Here is a 21,777-nt window from a genome sequence, read left to right on the forward strand (position 1 = left end):
AAGGAGTTTAGCTTTGGACATGTTGAGCATGAGCTGGTAGTACAATATCCAAGTCAAAATGAATAGTAAATTACAGAGATATGGTTTGGAACCTAACCAATGGGATAGAAACTCAAAGTCATCAATATAGGAGCAAACTATAAACTCAAGACTATGGAAAACATGTCTTTGAAAATGTCACCTTCCTTTCCATTTCTGTGGCCCTAGTCCTTAACCCACTCTTAGTCATCTCCAGTTTAGACTATCCAAATGCAAAACATTATTAATACATATTATTGCTATCATTCTACACAATGCTTAATGGTTCCTTTCAGTCTCTATTTACTTACTACATATATTAACAATTGAAAATATGCGTCAACCACTTTCACCAGGTAAGTCTATACATAAAGATGAGGAACAGAATTCAGGAAGAGAAATCATAGGCATTATTAATAGCCATATAAAAGAACATGTAGGACCTTCCTCTTCATAAAATCTACATGATTTCTTATGTCACTGTTTTAAGCAGATAAAGATACACACTATGTAACTTAAAACAAATTGATTCTTGCATAAAGAAACATATGCAAGTGTTTTTATGGCCTTTGAATCAATTTATCTGCTCCCAAAACAGCACCATCACAAAGTCATGTTTCATTTTGAAAAACATTGTGCTGTTTGCAGTTGGAATGAACCTCAGGACTAGGCTTTCTGTTTCACTTGGATTATCTCCAAAGTTTAGGAAAGTTTCTTCCTATTTGACAGTTGTCACATGCTAGGGTTTTTTAATATTGTGGTTTTATTTGGCTAGCATATATGTACAATACCCTGGGTTTAATCCTCAGCATTTCAGAAAATAAATAAATAAAATAAAATAAAACAAAATTTTATGAATTTTTCCTGAAACATTTGGCATTAAAGGGATTTCTGCTTTAAATAGGCTGTACCCTATATTGAGGCATACAAAAGCCACTTGTTAGTCTTCTGGTTAAAGAATCTGTAATGTTACCTAACTTAATAATTAGAATTTAACTGAGAGTCAATTTACTTTTTACTTAAATTCAAACAATGACTAGATGTTTGTGATTTACAATTTTAAAAGGTATAAAGGGGGAAAACCCCTAATGCACTCTTTTAATTTAAAATTGTATTGATTTTGATTATATGATTTGAAAAAATGCTCATCAATTCCCTTTGCATAAATTTTCCTAATCAATCTCAAAGTATTTTATATCTATTTCTAAGTATATATATATATATATATATATATATATATATATATCATTAATGATGTGTTTAACAGCATAAAACCTATGTAAACTATATATTTTAATCAATTATACTTGTGTGTAAGAAATATTTTAAATTGTACAGTAACTAAAGATGTAACTCATAAAAAGAAAAATCCAAAATCACTATTATAATATATCTGTAAAAAGAGATGTTAGAAATAATTTTTCATATACTTTATCAATACTAATCTCGTTTTTTGGGATCTGAGACTGGTAAGTGATCTCCCTGAACCACGCATACATGCCCACACATCTCACTCAAACACTTGGACTGGGTCTGTTTTGCTTACTGTTGTGTCTTCACTGCTTGCTGTAGTCTCAGTGCAAAGTCTAGGTCAAAGCAGATAGTAATATTTGTTGAGTGTTCAATTTATTTAGAAATAGAACTCATATTTTTGATACTACAGTCATTGCTCTTTCCAAGAATGGAAACATTTTAGATACCTTCTATTTTCTAGTCTTATTGTGAGAAAAGAAGGTGATAACCTGTATAAAAGAAACTTAAAAGTGGGTAAGAATATGTAAAGCATTATTATTCTGGTGGTTTGAGTTTATAAAATGTCCCAATTCTCTTACCATAGATCTGTATGTCTAATAAAGGAAAGATTGACAAAAATGGCAATTTTAAAGATGACAATCTGAATTTCTTGAATGATCTGACAAGGAAAAAAAATATTTCCTATAGTATTGGTTAAAATAATAAAACTCATTTTTAATGGTAGTTCTATAAAGAAACAGAATTCCTTATTATACAAATTGTATAGCATATTGAACCAAACAGTTTTTTTGCGGGTCTACATTTAGAGTTTCACAAATTAAAGTAGCATAAAATAGACATTTTCAGTCAATTAAATCTTAGAATCTTTTCCATAATATAAAAATCTATACTGTAAATTACTTGAGATCACTTTTTTATTGAGCAGAACTTGCAAATAAAGAATAGAGTTGTCATCCACACCACTGGTCATATCACTAGTAATACAAAATTTAAAAGATTGTTAGTAAATAAAGATTCATAAAAACACTGATTAGGGTACCTGAGTCTGACACAACAAAAAAGGCTTCTGATAAAACAGTGTTACAAAGTCACACAACGATACAATAAATAGGTTAATTGAAAAAAGATTACCTAAAATAATTTTATTACAACTTAGGTTATAATCATATGCAAGTCTTAACTATAGGATTCTGCCTGTTAGTTTAGTCATTAAGTCAATAATACAGAAATTAGTTTTCTAAATCACCATCCTGCATACTATAAGCATACCTAGAGAGCAACCTCTCATGGGTGAGTGCTCAGAATCATTTGAGCCAATTTTTTAAAGCAGCTTTAAAATAATTGACTCCCAAATCAAGATATTAAATGCCAGCTTCTAACCAGCAATAATGCTTATGGCTAAGATAGAAATGAGATTCTTCACAGAAACGCTGACACAGCCTTAACTGTAGGCACTTCAGTATGTGGTTATAATTCTTTTTTTTTTCAAACCTTACCCAGCAAAGCTTCAGGTAAAGGAGTCTACAGAATAAACAGTAGGAGACATCCTAGAGCTTTTATAAAATCACAACCCTGTGACACATTTATTCACCTTTGATTGCTACCACTAAATGATTAAACCATTCAAGATGCATCGATTAACTCCTTAATAGATAAAAGATAGGTAATATATTATAAATGTATGCTTCAAAACATCATGTTGCACATGACAAATCAACATTTAATTCATTCACTTTGCAATAACTATGCATTTTAAACTGACAATGTAAACCTTGAAAGGTTTTTCAAAAAAGACTTCTACCTTATTTAGCATTCTGACCGCTAAACGGAAACAATAAAAAGAAAAGAAAATTCAGAAAAAAATAGAGAATGAAGATTTAAAAAAGCTTTTCTTTTTTAATTCGGAAATCTATCAAGCAATGTAAGTTCCCCAGAGGGGTCAGTTTCTGTCAAAGGCATTTAAACTGGACCAGGTACCATAATCTCAGAATAGGCTAAGAAAATTCAATTTTTACTGAGAGATGGATGGCTGGAACCAAGGACTTAATTGTCCAATCTTAATTAATATTTTTAAAAATTCTAAGACATTGATGCTCATATATTAATTTTAAAGCCCAGCTATCTCTCAGTCATAACCATGATATGGAAGTATTTTTTTTTCTCCTCTGCATTGTCATTTAGCCAACAGACGACTATTGATCCTACCCTGGGAAATGCTGTTTTGATGTTTATAGATTAGTACTGCATGAAGGAAATTGTGATTTTTGAATGAATGATGGTTATGGGTTATAACTTCTGCTAAATATAAAACAAGGAATAAATATGCATATCACACTAAACAAATATTAAAATCATTACTTTGTTAAAATAAATATAAATATCCTTTATATATCTACGTAAGACAAAAATACATAACAAGATGAACTTAAAATTATACTTTCTTACATCACAAGGGTTCTTATTTTATAGTATTCTAAAAATTTGCTTATTTACATCACTTTTAGCTTTTATTTATAAATTTGGCACTGTGTCACAGAAAAGCTAGTTGAAATGTTCAACAAACCTGTTTTAAATCACTTCTACATTTTATCTCAACATAGAGCAAATGTCATCATACTAGAGTATAATGCCATGAAACAACACTCATTTTTTAACAATATTAATTCCAAATAATTTTTCTTAATTGGGTGTCAGAAAAGATATAATGTACTACCAATATTCTTATAATGAATGTTACTGATATACAACCACAAGAAGGAGATCCTAATTAGAATAAGTTATATTCCATGTATGTATACTATGTGAAAATACACTCTACGGTAATGCCTATCTAAAAAGAGCAAATAAAAAAAGAGAATGCTACTGAATAAGAATATCAAAAAAAAGAATGCATTCAAGGTGGGTATCTAAATTTTGCAAGTGTCCAGTCATCTCATTTATTAGGTATAGCAACCTATCTGTTAAAAAGGCTGGACAGAGGCCAGCAAAATTGAGCAATGACAGGGAGCATACACACATTCTTCATAGGCCACCCGCAATATTTATCAGTTCAGTTTATTATTTACTTAAAAGTTCTAAATATCAGAAAAATAAGTAAAAACATTCTAGTTGTTCTAACAGTATAATGTGGTTGAAGACTTATTTGGGACCAACTCCCTGTTACTGATTTCAGATGAAACAGGCAATTTTCATGTAAATAAATGTTGAATATGCCTAAATAAATCCAATACTTATTTAAAATATTTAGCATTTTTTTTAAAAAGTATATTTCTTCAGGCTGCCAATGAAGATGGAAGACTAAAACCCAATTTACAAAAGAATGTAAGTCCACCCCTCCCCCTCCAACAAGTTTTAAAATATCTATATAGCAGAGAGCAGGTCTTTTGAGTACTTATGTTTCCTAGAATACTTAAAAAGACTAGTTTTCAATTCTAAAAAAAAAATATCCATTTGCTTTTAGGATTTAAAAAACAAGTTCAATATCAGCTGGGAAAGGTAGAACAAAACTATGACCATCCAAAGGAACAAATTATGATCTGTCTTTTTTGATATTTACTGGGGTGGGGGTATAGTAGAATTGGGCAATGTTACAATTTAGATCTACCCTGCTCAGCCACTCTGTTTTCCTTTCACATCCTAACCCCCTTGTGTTATAAGGCTGGAAACAGCTCTAAGAATGTGGAGAATGTAAACAGCCTTTTATTGTCCAAGAGGATGGCAGTGTAAGGCTTGTGTGCTTATCACAGGGCTGCAGCTACCCACCTCACTTACCATGATAAAGTGCTCCAGGAAAAAAACATTACAACCCCAGCACAATCCAAAAATGGATTAAAATTTGACATAAGCTTCCTTAAAAAGTAATCAATCAATCTGTGCTGTAATATTAGAATCTAGCTCTTAAGGAGGGTATATAATCCCTTTAAGATGCATTTCCTAGTCCTTATTGAGTGTGTGTGTGTGTGTGTGGGGGAATCTAACATTTCCAAAATAGTAGCTGATAGGAGAACTTTTCCCCAACAAATGCCCAAATATATTTCATCATTTTTAAGAACCTAACACAGCAGTTATGGAGCAAAGACACAGTCTACAATCATTGAATGCAAAATTAATGAACTAAGGTTTCTGAAGGTATTCTATAACCCTACAATAATTACCTGATCCCCCCTCCCCAGGCTTTTTCTTACATGTTACAAATACTGCTTTGTTGGCTCACCTTTCATTGAAATTTAGATTAATTTTTTTAAAGCAAGTAATACTAAAGATTAATGTGGCAGATATTCTGGATGCATAGGGCTTTAGATATAAAAATTATTTTAACATGCTGTATTGTAAATAACCAGTATGTGCGGGCTTATTCTAGGACATTCAGGAATATCACTGCATTTTCTCCTTGATGCCACTGAAGAATGTCTGAGTTAGCACTGTGCAGGTAAAGTTAATCTCTGTTGTAACAGAATGGACCACAGACTGTTTGGTGTTGTCTCTCCTACTCCTTTTACAGTCCCTTCCACCCTTGACACTTGGAAAGTGCCTCTGCCTGTACAATATTGTACATGTCACTGAGAAACTTTCATAAGTTATTTGATTTTCCCTCTAAAAGGAAAAGGAAAGAGAAGTGATTGTTTTTCTGTATGTTCTTGGGTCCTTTAATCTGGTTTTTAATAGCCAGAGTTAAGTGAGTAAAATTTAAGTATGAGGATCAAAGAAACCGTGGCTTTGGGAGAAGCTCTTTTAATAGTACCAGATTAAGCAAGACTGATGCCAAGTGACCAGGAGAAATCCATCAGAGTCGGGCCAAGTCAAAGCAGTCTATTTCTACAATATTATTCAAAAGTTGCTTCCGAAGGTCTTACTTTGGGTCGATCTTAAATTAACTAGCAAAACATATCGTATACATGTATATAGTATAGGACCATATATCGGGAGGAGGAGAGCGTGACGCGTCTCAGCGAAATCCAAGAGAGTCCTAACAGGAATAGTCGCCCAGTGTCGCTAGCAAATCCGGAGCCACCTTTCAATACCCTTCCAATTCCTGGACATCCCCCTCGACATCCCCAGAAGACCAGGTTAAAGAAGTCTCTGAGAAAAGACCATTTAAAGATTTCTTGCGTAGAGTTGGGCGCCAAATTTATATCTTGCGTTCCCAGCCGGCAGAAAACCCCATCCCAGTCCCCAGTGCCAGGCAGAAAATAAAGAGAAAATCAAGCTGCCCCCTAAAATCTGTCTTTTGCATAAGTTCCCCCCATCAAGGCGCCTCCACCTAGCCCTATGAAATAGGACACATGATGCTCTGTTTTGGAAGAAGTGTCTGAGGGCATTTGGGCCAAACACGTGAAAATAAAAACCGCCAAGTCTCTCAATCTCTGGGATGCAGGAAGGTCTTTCAACCCATCCTCATCATACCCATCGACTCCCACCCTCTTACAGACCTTATCCATAAACCTTTTTTCTTCTCCAGCACCTCCCTTCTGGCCACTTTCTGCCTACTTTATCCCAGCCCTCAAATCCCAACCCTTGCTAAGCCCCTCATTCGCGTTTAGGTCCCCTCTATTCGAGTCCCCATTTCTTCCCCTCAAGCCCTAAAGCAATCCAAAACTTCTTTCATTCCAAGCTCCCCAGCCCCATTTCTCAAGCAGCCCCAAGCTCCGCTTGCTAGTCGGTCACCAGCGTGATTTTCCCGCCGAAACGCATCCCCAGCGCATAGAGCGGAGCAGCAGGCTGGGCACTCACCAGCTGCAGCAAGCCCGGGACCACGACGAGGGGCAGCGGCCGCAGGCGCATGGTGCCGGCTAGCGCGGCGTCTCAGGAGCTGCGCGCCCTCGCCTGCCTCTCGCTCATCTCCACTTCTGGGGGCAGGACTGAGGACGCCAGGGACTGAGCGCCGCACTTCCCTCCTAGAATCCGAGCGCAGCGCTGAGCCGCGCAGCGCAGGCCGGGTGGGCGGGCGAGGAAAAAGGGGAGGGTAGGCAGGCGGGCGGGAGGTGCCTCTCCAGGCCCCCGCGCGCCCCTCCAAGGAGGGGGCCGGAAAAGAGCGTGTCGGGCCGCTGAGCTTCCGCAAGCTGTGCGGAGTTCCAGCGGCGCTGGATACTCGCGCTTGGTTGGGGTCCGGGTGACCTCAGGGGGTGCCCAAGGGCTAGAGGCAGCGACTCCGGAGCTTTGGTCCCAGATTCAAACGGAAGGCTATTCTCAGGATCCGGCCCTGCCAGGTGGCTGCCTAGCCGGGTGCACCCGAGAGGTCGGGTGCCTCTTTCTGCCCCCTCCCAGAAGAGTGGCCAGTCCGGGTGCCTCGGCTGTACAAGGCACCCTGCTCACTGACTGGCTTTTGCTTTGGCTGGGAAATCTGAGGGGGGGGGGGGATGGTTCTTCCTGGGTGGATGCTAGAAGTAGAGCTCCGGAAAAGCACCAAGGGAGTTCGTCCGAGAAAGCAACGGCAGGGTCCTGGGGCGGGGCGTGGAGCTCTGAACAGAAAAGACTGGGGCGGGGAGGTGGGACTGGAGCTCCGGACGCCTGGAGAGTACCCTACTGTGCAGCAGCGCTTCGCTCGCAGAGCCGTGGGCAAGAGGTGCAAGGTGTTGCTGGCACAGCTGGAAGGATTTCTGGGGTTGGCAAGTAATACGGACCTCGAGGGACCTCCAGGAGTGTTAGTGGCAGGGCAGTGAAAAACAGAGCTAGGTGTAGCGGTTCCAGCTTACTGTGGTTTGGGAAAGTATAGAGAGCTGAGTGATCGGGACCGGCAGAGACGCGCTGCAGGTCCCTTTTGCCAGGGCGCAGGAGGAGCAGAATAGAGGTGAGAGGACGCTGCAGCTTCCCACTCCGAAGATCTTGGAGAGAAGAATTTTCGAGGCCCAGCAAGTCTGCAAACCTTGTCCGTGTGCTTCGACCTCTGTGTTAACAACTCTCCATTGGAGAGATCCTTAACCTTTAACTATCTTGTGCTGGACATTCCAGTGGATCAGTCAAAGGCAATGGGGCTGAGAATTGAGCCGCCATCCATCAACCCCGTTATTGAACAGATGGAAAACCTAAGTTCCGGGAGGTAAATTCACTTCTCCAGGGATGAGAGTCTAGGCTGCTGCTTCAACAGAAAACACAAGGCAACGCTAGCCTTTACATCTAGAGACACCCAGCCCTAACAGAAAACATGTTAGGCAGAAAAGTACAATTGGAATTGTTTCCAAGTTTAAAAAAATAAAACAAAAAGAGTAGTTTGGTTTGTACTCTGAAGACACCCCCCCTAAAAAAAAAAAAAAAAAAGTTCTTTTTTTTTAAAAAAATTCCAGAATAAAAATGAAGGGGTTTGGTCCAGAAATATACTTGAAGTAGGCAGGAGGATTGATTTAAGTAGGGAAAATCCTACTCATCCTTTCACAGTGTGTGCTGACATTGTGCAGAGGGGAGGAAGGTCATTCAAGAGGGCTCTGGGATCCCATTGTGATTTGGTAAGTGTATTGTCCCCAAACTCCTAATGGGTTATCCCTCCAGTACAACTCCTTTCCTGAATGGAGGGATTATGGCAAATAAGGGCCATGTATGCTTCCCAGCCCCTGCCAAACCTGACTTGAGGGTTCTAGTATCCTATGGCAAAGGTTACACCATCTTTATAGCACTTCTGCTGAGCTTTAGACTCTTCCTTGGAACCGAATCAAAAAATTAACAGAATCACTGTTTAAATATCTAAATCGATAGTTCACCCACAACATTTTTTTTAACCAAGGCTTAGTTCTACCTCTTCTAGAAAATTAATCTGTCCTAGAATCACAAGTATGATTCTCCAAAAATTGAAAGAGGTCTTTATTGGTTGAACTTCTTGCCCAACTCTGGGTAGGGTTTTATTTTATTTACAGAGAACTTTAGGAAACAAAAGGACTTAAAAGAAAGTATTTGGTAAAGATAGAGGAACCTCCTTCTGAAAAGGTACCCTTCAAATGGGAAGAAGGGCAAACAACTTTGCAAGATGAGGTACCTTACTTAGATTAAATATCTGTGCCTGAGCCACAGATGATTCATCTGTAAATCCAGAAAATAAGATCCCTTCTCAATTTAGTAGTTTGCAATTCTGTTATCACCAACTCTCTAAATGAGGAATGCATGATTAAACACATCAAAATAGGTAATTAAGAGGAATGGAATACTGGAATACTGCACTCTTTTCTTTCAAATTATTCATATTTCTTAGATCATTTCTGTGCTTTTAGGAAAACTTATACATTAAAATGTAAAATTGGAACCTAAATTTGGATATGTGTTCTTGCAACACTAAGTCTTCTCACAAACCAACATACTGAGGGAGGTGGAATTCCAAGCTGAAATTTAAGGGTCACAAGAGAATTTGTGCATTGTGCATCTTAGTGGTCAGGTTGTGTAAAAGAGAAATACAGAGGATCTCACTGGTTTAAGTCTGTATTGCTGGGTTTTTGTTTTTGTTTTTGTTTTTGTTTTTTTTGATAGTGAGTACTGATCACTTTCTAGACTGCCTAAAATCTACTGTACAAATGACAGGAAAATGAAAGGAACAGGAAGGAAGTATTGAAAAACAAAAGAGGGAAGGATGGAGGCAGAAAGATAGGTAGAAGCATTTAATAGACATTTCTGTCCTCTAGAATCATGTGGTCTAACCAGGAAAAATGCAATAAAACACAGTAGACAATACAGGAATATCTAAGAGCTGCCTGGAACAGAGAGAGGAAGAGAAGATCATTGATCATCATAGGGCACAGGAGCGCTTTATGGAAGAGATGAAATGCTAGTTGGCTCAGCTTCCACAAATGACCAAGACTGGTCTATGTTGGGGAAAACAGGAAGGCAGTTCCATAGAGGGGGGACAGCATGAGCAAAAGCAGAGTAGAGGAACTTCAGTTGGCATAGCTGAAAGACGGGTGGACAAAAAGCAGGCTGACTGGATAAGAAATGTGTTGAGGAAACATGAGGGGAAAGATAGGTTTATGGGCTAGACTACAGAGATCAATGCCAAGTTAAACAGTCTAGACTTAATCTTCAGGAAATAAGGAGTCTTAAAACATTTTTGGAGTAGAAAAGTCATACATCAAGAGGCATAAAGATATATGCAGTGGTAGAATGCAGGATGTCTTAAGGAGGAGGTGGCATGAGGAGAAGGTCATGGTAGTTGGAAGGAAAGGAGTGGAAAGACGTGGGTGCAAGAGCTTTGTGAAGGAACAGTGAACTGAACTTGGGGTTTGAATATTTTAAAACTTTCCTAGCAGATTAGAGAGAAATTTTAAAAGCTTTTAAAAAAAAATTTAAAAATTTTAAAAGCTTTCTCCCTCTTTGGTCAACTTAACTATAGAATCAGATCATTGCCTTTTTATTCTGTAAGGGTGATTTTCATAGTATGAGGGAGGAAGAATGATCTTCTCATATAAACCAGTGGCAGAAGCTAGCAACTACTAAATTTTACTATCACATGATCCCATGGTAGTCTTTAAAAATGCAACTTGTAGGGATATGTTCAATGCTTGCAGAGCAGTTTTGTCAACTTGGGGCTTATCTGGACCATTAGCTTTTTTCTTGTGTTTTTTTTTCCCCCTAGTTACTTTCTTACCATTTAATGCTCATTAGCATCATTACCGGAAGGTGGATAGGAAAAGAGAATTCAGTGTGGCATTTCAGAGTTGCAACCGAAATGAGATATTATCCAACTTTCCCACTTCACATTTAAGGAAACAGAGGCTTGAAAGGTTATGTGAATCCCTTCAGGTCACCTAAAGAGGCACGAGCAAATATGTAACTGGATTCAAGTTTCTAAGATTCTCAGTGCACTACTTTTTCCAATTCATCACTCTGCCTCAGGTATTTTTCAACTTGCCAGCAGTTATAAAAGTTTTGATGTAGTGAACGAATGAACCTCTAGCTAATAAGAGATGTGGGAATGATCTATGGATGCTAAAAGCCACAGAATCTATATTCCTATCAGGAAAAGAGTTCCCACTATACCAAGCCTGAAGCATTGATCCGGTAATAATTTTAGAAAGGTGAGCAGGAAGGAGAATGACAAGGCTCATAGGGCCACTGTGCAGCCCTCAGAGAAGTGGGATTTAGGATTGGAGAACAAGGCAGTACTTCCCCAAAGAATAGAGAAAATACAAAGGGAGTCTTCCAGCTTCTTAGACTTCAGCAATAAGAGGCTGGTGGGCTTTTCAGTAGCAATTCTTAACAACTAAAATCCTTTTGAGTCCCACTCTTCTTGAGCAATGGAATATTCTTGGGTCAATATTTAACAAAATATAATATATTGCATTACATCTCAACCCTGATTACACAATGGAATCACTGGGCACCTTAAACATCTCTGTGCATGAGCTGGAACAGTAATATTTTTCACCCAGGGGATTTCAAAATACAACCATGGTTGAAAACTACTATTCTACCAGGAGCTTGTTGTTGTTGTTGTTGTTGTTGTTATTATTGCCTCCTTTTCTGCCTCCTTGCCTTCTTTCCTTCCTTCCTTCGCAAATAGAATTGGGGAAGAACTGTTGGAATACACTGAAGCTTTAACAGAATATCATTAGGACCTATTCTTGGTTCTATAGGACCTTCTCAGGACAGAGCTGGCTGTTTTCTTTAGAGATATTTGGGTATGGCTGGAGGATTTGTATAGTTTCATAGCATTATATATTTGGTGTTCCAATACAAATCAAGGTTTTCAGCTGTAGTGAAACTATTTTTCTTCCCAGTTTTGGTGACAACAACACTGCGTCTTCTCTCTTCTCCTGGATGTTGGAAGGAAGTCACAGGAGTGTGTTAGTGGTTGACGCCACTGTCAGTCGCAGAGGAGAGGCTACAGAGAAAGAGAGACAAGAGGGCAGCTGGGTCAAGAGCACATCACTCAGGACTGACAGGCAGTAGAGAGCTTCTTCCTGAATGATAATGTTACGTCTCTACCAAGTCGGTCATGGTCATTGTTTTACACTTTCACTATCTTTCCACATGTGTTCCTATGCGCTGTCCATGCACGCATGATTAGCTAACTGAACAGTCACCTTTTCTAGCTGGACATCAAATATAATGTATGTCATCACTTAAACTGCTCTGGATATTGCTTCATGTATGGAGACAGGGCAGGTATACAGAGTCCTAGACACATAGAATTGTAATATCTTGCTCAGGTTATACAAGAAGAAATTTAGGCCAGGAGAAGGACAGAGATATTTCCAAGGTCACATAGCCAGGTATAGTAGATCAAAGTTAACCCCCAGGGTCAGTGGCTCTCAAACTACACTAGGCTTACTCTGTGGGATGGCATGGAGCTGCAGAGTGCCTACTTCCTGTGCCACAATGATTATGAAAGGGAAAGCACATTCATAAAATTCTTTCCTAGCTAATCAAGTGGAAACTTCCTGATTTAAGAATATGTAGAGTACCTAGAAGAGGCAAGACTGTTACCTGGGATGAAAAGAGACTGGAGTGAACCTCCACCCTCACCACCTTTGCCTATGAATTCTCACCATGTACTAATGAGGCACTTTTGGTTGCAAGTGCCCAAACACAAACAACCACAGCAGAAAGAAATTTAGTGGCTTACATGAATTGAGTTCAAAGGTTGAAGGTACTTTTAGGCAATTTGAGGCTAAATTTAAAGATTACTGAATCGAACTCAGAGCTGGCCATCGGGAATGTGTTTATTACAGTAAGCTGGGGCAGAAGATTCAGAAAGCTGAAAAGTTGCTCCTGGAGAGTGGAGAAGGAAAATCTATCTCCTAATTTTTATGAGTTGGTTTTTCCATCACCACCAATTTTCTACAGAAGGAATTTGAAGTTCTTTCTTTAGTTTTATCATGAATTTCTTTCAGGGGCCTTTTCCCCTTCACATAGTCTTTCCTTGCTCACGTGCCTCCAGTTTTAATTTGAGAGATCCCTGACTGACTCTAGACTTCTGACTTCTCATACTTAAACTTTCTGTATCTGCCTGGACTACACCTTAATACTCATCACCTTTTTAAATACAAACCTGCTCTTGCTGGCGTAGATGACCTGACATTTCTGCATGTGGACTATGGTTCAAAATCACATGAACAGATCTTTTAACTACTTCTTACCTGGAAAGGAAAGTGGAATTATTCCTTAAACTCCGGGACATCTTCACTTGTCAAAACACAGTAGCTACTGCTTGGGGTTTGGGGGTCCTATTTCCCTGCTTTAGGTTATCAGGATCCATCTTTTGTTTACAACCAGGCTTTTAGTTGTTAAAACACTGCACTGTGAAATACTTTATAACTATGCCCTTTGGCAGGATCAATGAGTACTACAAGGTGTTGCTTATGGAGCCTTCTTCATTCTTTCTGTGAAATGCAACTGGAATTTTCTTCTTTGTGATCTCTCTGGACCTCAGCATTACCATTCAAGTGCTGCTTTCATGTTTTATTTCAGTTTATGTCAAACGTGTGCTACCTCCCTACCTTCATAGAGAAATTGTGTTAGGAAACAAGTAGGCTAATTTTCCTATCATGATAAAGTACAAGTGTCAACTGGGATTCGGTTTTAAAAAATTCCAATTTATAAATATCTGGGGGTTTCTATTTTCTTCCTTTGCTGATCTAAAATGAGTTTGTCTAATGTTTCCCTGGCAGAGTAATAATTGCACCAAATGCCTTCTCTCCACTTATTGGAATATCTTTAGTGCTATCTACTGGCCAAATGAGGCACTGCCTCATAAAGAGTGAATAGCTGGCAAATGGTCATGGCTCTTTTAAGCATAACTTTGGGCAAGGGCCGAATGTTTTAGCACATTCAAGACCTTCTTTCTAGGATGATATCACTTCTAGAGGTTGTTCATTGTCTTCTAGTTCAGTGGATCCTTTGATTAGGAATCAAACAAGTTGTAATATAGGTGAAATGTGATAGATGAGCAGTTGTCTATTTGTCCTTGAAATGCTTCACTCTGAATAGCTTAAATCTGATTTGCACTTTGCTGAATAATAAACAGTAAGCCATTATTATAAAATGAGCTTACCTATATCTAATCAATACATAATCTTATTTCTGCATGTGTCCAAATAGAGAAGAAAAGTTACAAAAATCCTTTCCAGTTAATTCAGGTAAAAAGTACCTGCCAATACCAATAGCACTGAACAGAATATTTGAAACAAAAATATTAAGTTGTGAGTTAAAATTCATCCCATGTATGCTAACGAAACTCTACTCTCTCCTCAAGTGCCTTTAAGTTATCCAGAGAAGTACATTATGTTTTAATCAAATTTACAGAGAAGAGCATGTCAGGAGGGAGGGCAAAACAGCGTGTGTTGAGAGCCAAAGCCAAAGTTGTGGCAGACACTGTCAAAGAGCAGTAGATCTTGCTTATAGTAGCAAATTGAAAGATTGTCCTATTTAGGACAAATAGTTGTAAAGGAAGAGAAAAGGGCAAGAGGTGCTATTGATTATTGGGCAGTAATAAAAAGAAGGGCCCAAAGAGTGGACATTAACTTAGGTAAAAACCCAGATTATGAAGGTGTAGTTAACAGGATCTTTTTGCAGCATGTAGATTAAACAATATAGAGGGAAGTAAGATGTCCGGTCTAGATTTTTAGGTGCTTAATATTCAGCCTATACCTTTACCTCAGTGATCTGAAATTGTTTATTCAGTCACTTAGAGTTATTCCTATCAGTTCATACCTACTTTTTATTAGTAGTACTTATTTTTTATTGTTCCTAGATTGAGCTTTCTATTTTTTCTCACCTCAGGTGTTGTGCATATACGTTGATATATGATTATTACAACAACCTTATGAGGTAGGTATTATCTGAAATTTGCCATGACAGAGCTGAGGAATAGAGAAATTGAGTAATTTGCCAAAGGCGGCTTGGGTCCCAAATGTAGGAATTTGCATCAAGAAACTCTGGAATTTTTTCTCCTATTCATTACCCTATCTGTCTTTCAACCATACTGCTGTTTTCATTTCATCAGATCTCTCTGAACTCCTCATCATTTGTTTTTCATTGTGACTAGAAGAAATGAGAACAAATAGCAAGTGGTGTGAGGCTGCTCAAGAAGGTGTGTGGGTGTGTGTGGGTGTGTGCACATGTGAGAAAGAGAATGGTGAGAGAGAATCTGGTACAGTCCTTATCACTGCCTAGAATCCCCCCCCAAAATAATTGGTTAAATGTGAATCTTTTGAATGCTGTTTTCAATCAGGAAGGGGATTTGGTTATTTTCTTTTCAGAAATAATACTATGATGGGTTGCTCTTTATAATCCATCGAGCTTAGAGTTGCATCTTTTTCCATGTATAGACCTAGGTTAGAGAAAGCCAATGAGGAACTTGCCTTATATTCGATCTAGAACGCAGAAACTCGGCAGCAGCATTCCTTCATAATCTTCTCAGGTAACAATGGTGACACCTGGACACAGTGGGCCCTGTGGTTGCATCCTTTCCTCACTCTCTTCCATGTCATCTAGTTCTTCCTACAATTGTCCTGATGCCAATAGCTGCCAGGGCTCAGTCCTAGACTCTGGGTAGCAGATCAGTGAAGGTGGTGGATAGATATATGCAACACAAGCCCTTGATTATTCTGTGGACCCCACATGGCATCTCAGAATATTCTGACAGTTCCAACTTTTCACCTGCTCTGGTGCTTCAGCAAGACCAACTGGTGCCTTCTCTAATGCTTTGACACCTGCTTCTGAGTCTTCACTTCCTCTTCCACTTCAACAGCTGTGTAGAGTCTAATTCCTACCAAACAATCCCTGGTTGATCAATAGCCCTGCTTACCTAAATGAACCTTGACTGAATACTCTCCAAGTGTTATCTTCTCTTTTATTTACAGTTTATAATTGTTCAGAATGATCAAGTCCCTCATTCTCCTTAATGTCAATTGACTCAGGTTTGGAGCTTTAATGCTTTCTTCTAGAAGAAATATGCTCCTTCCTGGTTTGTAATAGAATTCTTAACCAGTAACTGGTTTCTGAGTGTCTACTCCTCTGCCTGCTAAAGAGGATTCTGCCTGGACCTACAGTTGTTTCTGCCTCATTTCCTCCCTAAGAGAAGTCCTACATTATCAGACTTCTTGGATTCCAGAGGTGGTAATTGAAGTGTGAAGGGGTAAAGAAACAGAACCAAAAGATAAAAGGTAGTGAGGGTTGTAGGAGCTTTGCAGCGTCATTAAGATGAAAGAAGTGGAGGTAGCTTTAGCTAAAGGCAGTGGAAAGGAAAATAGGGGGTGTCCAAAAACTATTGTATAGACTATATATTCCTTTCATGGTGTACAAGAAAATTAAGAACTTGAATTAATTTAAAATTACTTTTGGGCACAAGAATTGGGTTCTTTAGATTGTGGCCCATCTCTGGGACTGAAATATGTAGACTGTGGTTTTTTAAGACTTACACATATATAAATAGGTTTCATGAATGATCTCTACATAGGTAGTACAAAAATTAATAAGAACCTCTCCAATTCCTTAAGATCTCAAATTTTTTTCTGACTCCAAACTATTCTCATATTATCTGATGAGCAAAAGTGTATTCCACCATCTGTATTTCTCAAAGTGTACTATTTTATGAAACAAGTTCTAAAGAAAGTTAAAATATTTACATGAAAGAAAAATCCTGAGTTCAAATAAGTTTGAGAAACAGACAAAACAAAGTTGAAGAGATTGATTTATTCAATGACAATTTAAATCCTTAGTTATTTTTCTTGAAGTGTTTTGAGTCTCTTTTGAGGCTCATGTGATCCAAAATATATTTTGAGGAGCATAAAAGAACCACATAGGAGCCATGTCTTCCTGCATAGAGGAGAAATTAAGAGGGGCATGGATCAAATCAATTATGTCTAAACTTTGGTCTCTGCATTGATCATGGGAAAAATAAGGGGAGCAATGTGACTTGACTTGAACTTTGTCTGGTAAACAATAGCCAGCTATTCAGAGGTTTTGTTTTATGCCTTAATTATAGTAACCATATTTCTGATTTCAGAACATTAAAATCAATATGGTACAGAATAAAAGTTTTTTTGTGTATGGTATAATTCACTCTTCATTGTGTTCAGTGTCATGAGTTTTGGCAAATGCATACACATATGTATCATACAGAAAGAAGTGCTTTAATTCCCTCCCAGTTTTCCTATACCATCCCTTTGGAATTAGCCCATCCCCACAAACAAAAAATCTGGCAACCACTGATTTCTTTCTCATTTCAATAGTCTCCCTTTTCCTGAATATTAAAATAATTAGTCTTTAAGATATGATTTCTTTCACTTGGCAATATGCCTTTGCCCCCAGTCTACAGTGTTGCATGAATTAATATCTCCTGAATTACATTTTATAGATGTTCAGTGTTTTGCTGATTGTTCATCTATTCTCCTATGCTAGGAGACCTGGAAATTTATTCTAGTTTTTGGCAATTATAAATAGAGTGGTATAAATATATATTTGTCAGTTCATTTGGGTGAATATCTAGGATTGGGATAATTTCATCATGTGCTGAGTATATGCCCAACATTCAAGAAAGCTAACAAATGGTTTTCCAGAGTGTCTATACTATTTTAAATTTTTCTCAGCTGTGTGGGAGAGTTCCAGTTATTCTATATCCTCACATTAGAAATTGTGTGATTTGAAAAATTTTAAATCAGGCTTGGGGTATAGCTCAATGGTAGAGTATCTGCCTACCATTTATGAGGCCTGAGCTCATTTGTGAGGCCTGAGCCCGGCACTGCAAAATAAATGAGTAAATTAAAAAATGCATAAATTAATTTATTATAGCTATTAGCAATTTTAAATATTCTCATCACAAAAATGGTAGGTGAAATGGTGCATATGTTAATTAACTTCTTTGAGCCATTCCACATTCAAAACATCATGTTGTACTCCCCCCCAAATGTATATAATTATTTTTTGCCAATTTAAGGTTTGAATAAAATTTTAAATCATTTTAACATGAAAGTGGCATCCCATTGTGTTCTGTTTGCATTTCCTCAAATACTAATGATGTTGAGCAACTCATTTGCCATCCATGTATTTTATTTGAAAAAATATTTATGAAAGCATTTTGATTATTTTTATTGTGGTATTTGTTTTCATATTATTAAGTTTTCAGAGTGTTTATATCTTTTTCGTTATTCTTTGGTACAAATCTTCTCAGTAGTTTATATGCTCATTTTCTTTACAGAAGCTTTATGAAACAAAAGTTTAAGAATTTGAAGGCCAAATTAATCAATATTTTCTTTAATGGACTGTGTTTCAGATGTTGTATCTAAAAGCTCTTTGAAAGATCCAAGATAACACATATTTTGCTTAAAAGAGGTGTATGATAATTTGCAGCTATTAATTTCATTTCTTAAAATATGATGTGAGAGGTCTGGAGATATAGCTCAGTTGGTAGAGTGCTTGCCTAGCATGCACAAAGCCTTGGGTTTAATTCCCAGCACCATGGCAGGGAAAAAAAAATACACACACACACACACACACACACACACATAATTTTTACAGCTTCTCAACCTGGGTTCTCATCTCCAGCTAAAGCAAATCACTGCCCTTCCAACACACCTTGGCATTCTTATACCCATTAATTCACTCCTTCACCTCTTCCAAAATCCTGATACATCCTTTATTTCTATTTAAATCCATTGTCAGGAGTTGCTCTAGAAATACATGTTCTTAAGTCCTGAGCAAAAGATACTGAACAATTATTGAGCCCCGAAATAACTGGGGCTTTACTTCTGGTCAGATAATGAGACATAGCTCCAGGAGTAGGCGTTTCCTGGTAGGGTTGAGTTACATTCACCTGTTCCTTTGTAATCCTAACAATGCCCTTTTTTGGGCATTGAATGTTCTAAGAAACAGCATCCCCCAATAAAAATCAACTCCAGAATGTGTGCTCCCTCTCTCTCATCAGCCTGACATGACTTTCTCTTGCCTGCCCCCACCTTGTGGGAACCTGAATTCGGAAGCCGAAGCTTATATAAAGTTATTTTATGTCTGTGTTGTATTTTGTTTCACCCCAAATTCACATGAATTGGTTCAGTTGCCCACGCTGGATGGTAGCAGCAGAATCCATCTTATTTCTTTTTATTTTATAATGTTGAATTGGCAAATTAGGACTGCAAGAAGTTCAGTGTGATGATGTGTTATAAATATGCATTGTGTAGAGATTACCAAATATTAATTAACACATCCATTAACATGCATGCTACAAATAAGATCCCCTGAACTTGCTTATCTTATAACTAAAAATGTTATGCCCTTTGACCAACATCTTGCTATTTCCTCCACCCACCAGCCCCAGTCCTTGGCAGCTAGCATTCAACTCTTGGTTTCTATGAGTTTGAATCAAATCCATTTTCAAGGTTTAACTCAAGAGACACTCCCTGGTTTATCCAACTCACAGCCATATCCTGCTTTCTGAGTGCCTTTCATAGATATAGTGAGAACCACTCATCAGATGCTTCTTAAAAAGTGTAGCGTATTGTTAATATATTTTGTGACTGAGAATATCTAATCAGAAACATCACCTGATGAGCTCCCTGGAGGCTTAAGGCTGTATTTATGTTCTTTTAAATCTGTGTAGGTCATAAGAGTATTTAGCGTAAATAATTGACAATAAGTATTAATTAGGATTAAATAATTTTCAATGCTTGAAACACTAATAATAAAATATTAAGATTTCTAATATGTCTAAAACCTTAAATATTCAGCTGGGAAGTGTTTGGATTAGAATAGGGACTTTATGTAGTTCATTCCCATAGTTCTAAATGGTCTCTTTCATTTTTTCCTCTTTTCTCTCCATCATCCCCACTCTTTTGGCATTTGAGTGGGCATATCTTGTTCTTCGTGGTCCCTTGTGTTGGGTCCTCTATGTAGGACCCAACTTCCTTGGGCTCTACTTAATTCATTCTCTGATCAAATATTTTCTCTCAACTACACTATGTCCTCAAAGTACTCTTCTTTTCTAAGTGATATGTAGAGATCAGAAAAAGAGGAGGATTTTGATCTGAGAGATTTATCTTTGAAGATACACTAACAGAATTGAGGTAAGGATTTTTAGTGAAAAGTATGTGGTCTTCAAATCAATATTTGAATATAGGCTTACATTCAAATCTAAACTTTACCACTTACCATCTTTGTAAACTTGGATAATTTTTGCAGTTTAAATAAGAGCACATACAGCATTTCTAGAATGTGCTGGATTAGGGAGGGGGCAACACACATTAGATAACTTGGCCTGGTTTTTCTGTAATCCTTTTCTGAGAATACAGTAATAGCTGTTACATGTTTGTGATTTTCTGTTTGCCAGACACAGTGCTAACTGACTTACACGCATTCAGTCATAATCTCCAGAGCAACCTAAATATTTGATATTATTGTATTATTTTTCACAAGAAAAAGCAAACTTGGTTTAAAGAGCATTTTATAAAGGGGTGTGTGTGTGTGTGTGTGTGTGTGTGTGTGTGTCTATATTGGGGTTTGAACCTAGGGGTACTTTACCACTGAGCTAAATTCCCAACCCTTTTTATTTTTCATTTTGAGACAGGATCTCACTAAATTACAGAGGCTGGCCTTGAACTTGCAATCCTTATATTTCAGCCTCTTAAATCGCTGGAATTACAAGTGTGCACCGCCGCATCCTGCTTGTAAGTTTTTAAAGGAAGTTGTGAAGTTGGCATTTGAACCATGGTCTGATCACTTCTAAGACCTGGCTTCTTAGTTACTATATCATTCATGTCTTGTTAAGGATGTGCACTGTTTCCTTAGAGACATTTATAACCATATTTAAATTTTTCTCTTTCCACTTTTGATATTTTTTCTATTTCTGTTTTATGTTTATATTTTTCCCATTCTGTTTTTCTTTTTTCTTTTTCTAAATTTAATGATGATGTTGCCATTCTTCAATTTTTTGTAGTAATCATTTTCTACTGATTTTCTGTTAGGTAAGATGAAGCTCTAACTTTCTTTTATTATTTCCCATCCTCTTACCCCTTTAATATGGTTGCATCAAAGCACTGGTTAAATATTCAACTTTAACACTATGACTATTATAAGTAACCTTAAAATTAAAACTGAAAATTTTAAATTTGGGGATAAGTATCAAAGAAATAAGATAAAATGGATTGTAGTGCTAGACTATGGGGATCTATGTATATAAGAGAGCAGCAAATAAGCATTAAAATACAGTTTTTCCTGTCATTAGGACCCTCCACTTCATTTCTCTGAAATGCTCTAGTGAAAATTGTTCACAAGAAACAAGCCTCATTTTCACATTTTCTGTAGAAGGAGCCAGGCCCAGAAGGATGTCCTAGGAAGCACACCAGCAGAGGACACTGAAAGCAACAGAACCCAGACAAATGCAACTGCAGAAGCAAGAGCCCAGAGTGTGAACAGACAAGCTCTTTCCTACCATATCCAACTCCATCCCAGCTAGGGAATCCCTAGAGAATGATTGGAGACCCAAGAAGAGCAGTGGACATTTTGCTAAATCTGGTCGGGCCCTACTTAAGTGTTGTGAACGGTTTCATATTCACAGTGCTTCTTTATTAATTGGTTGTTAAAAGTCAAGGCAGTAAA

The 21,777-nt window shown here is 37.7% G+C and overlaps 1 protein-coding gene across 1 annotated transcript in view; it reads right to left on the reverse strand.

Moving 5' to 3' along the window:
* NXPH2 (neurexophilin 2) overlaps positions 1 to 7,622 on the reverse strand; it is a 113,306-nt gene extending 105,684 nt beyond the window's left edge. Inside the window, exon 1 of the mRNA XM_081262177.1 lies at positions 7,003 to 7,622. Coding sequence (XP_081118303.1) covers positions 7,003 to 7,053 — 51 coding nt within the window. The 5' untranslated portion in view covers positions 7,054 to 7,622. The remainder of the gene's footprint in view (positions 1 to 7,002) is intronic.
* Positions 7,623 to 21,777: the final 14,155 nt, after the last annotated feature.

Source organism: Spermophilus citellus, assembly GCF_964194105.1.
Source record: "Spermophilus citellus genome assembly, chromosome: 11".
In the NCBI taxonomy this organism is placed as follows: Eukaryota; Metazoa; Chordata; class Mammalia; order Rodentia; family Sciuridae; genus Spermophilus; species Spermophilus citellus.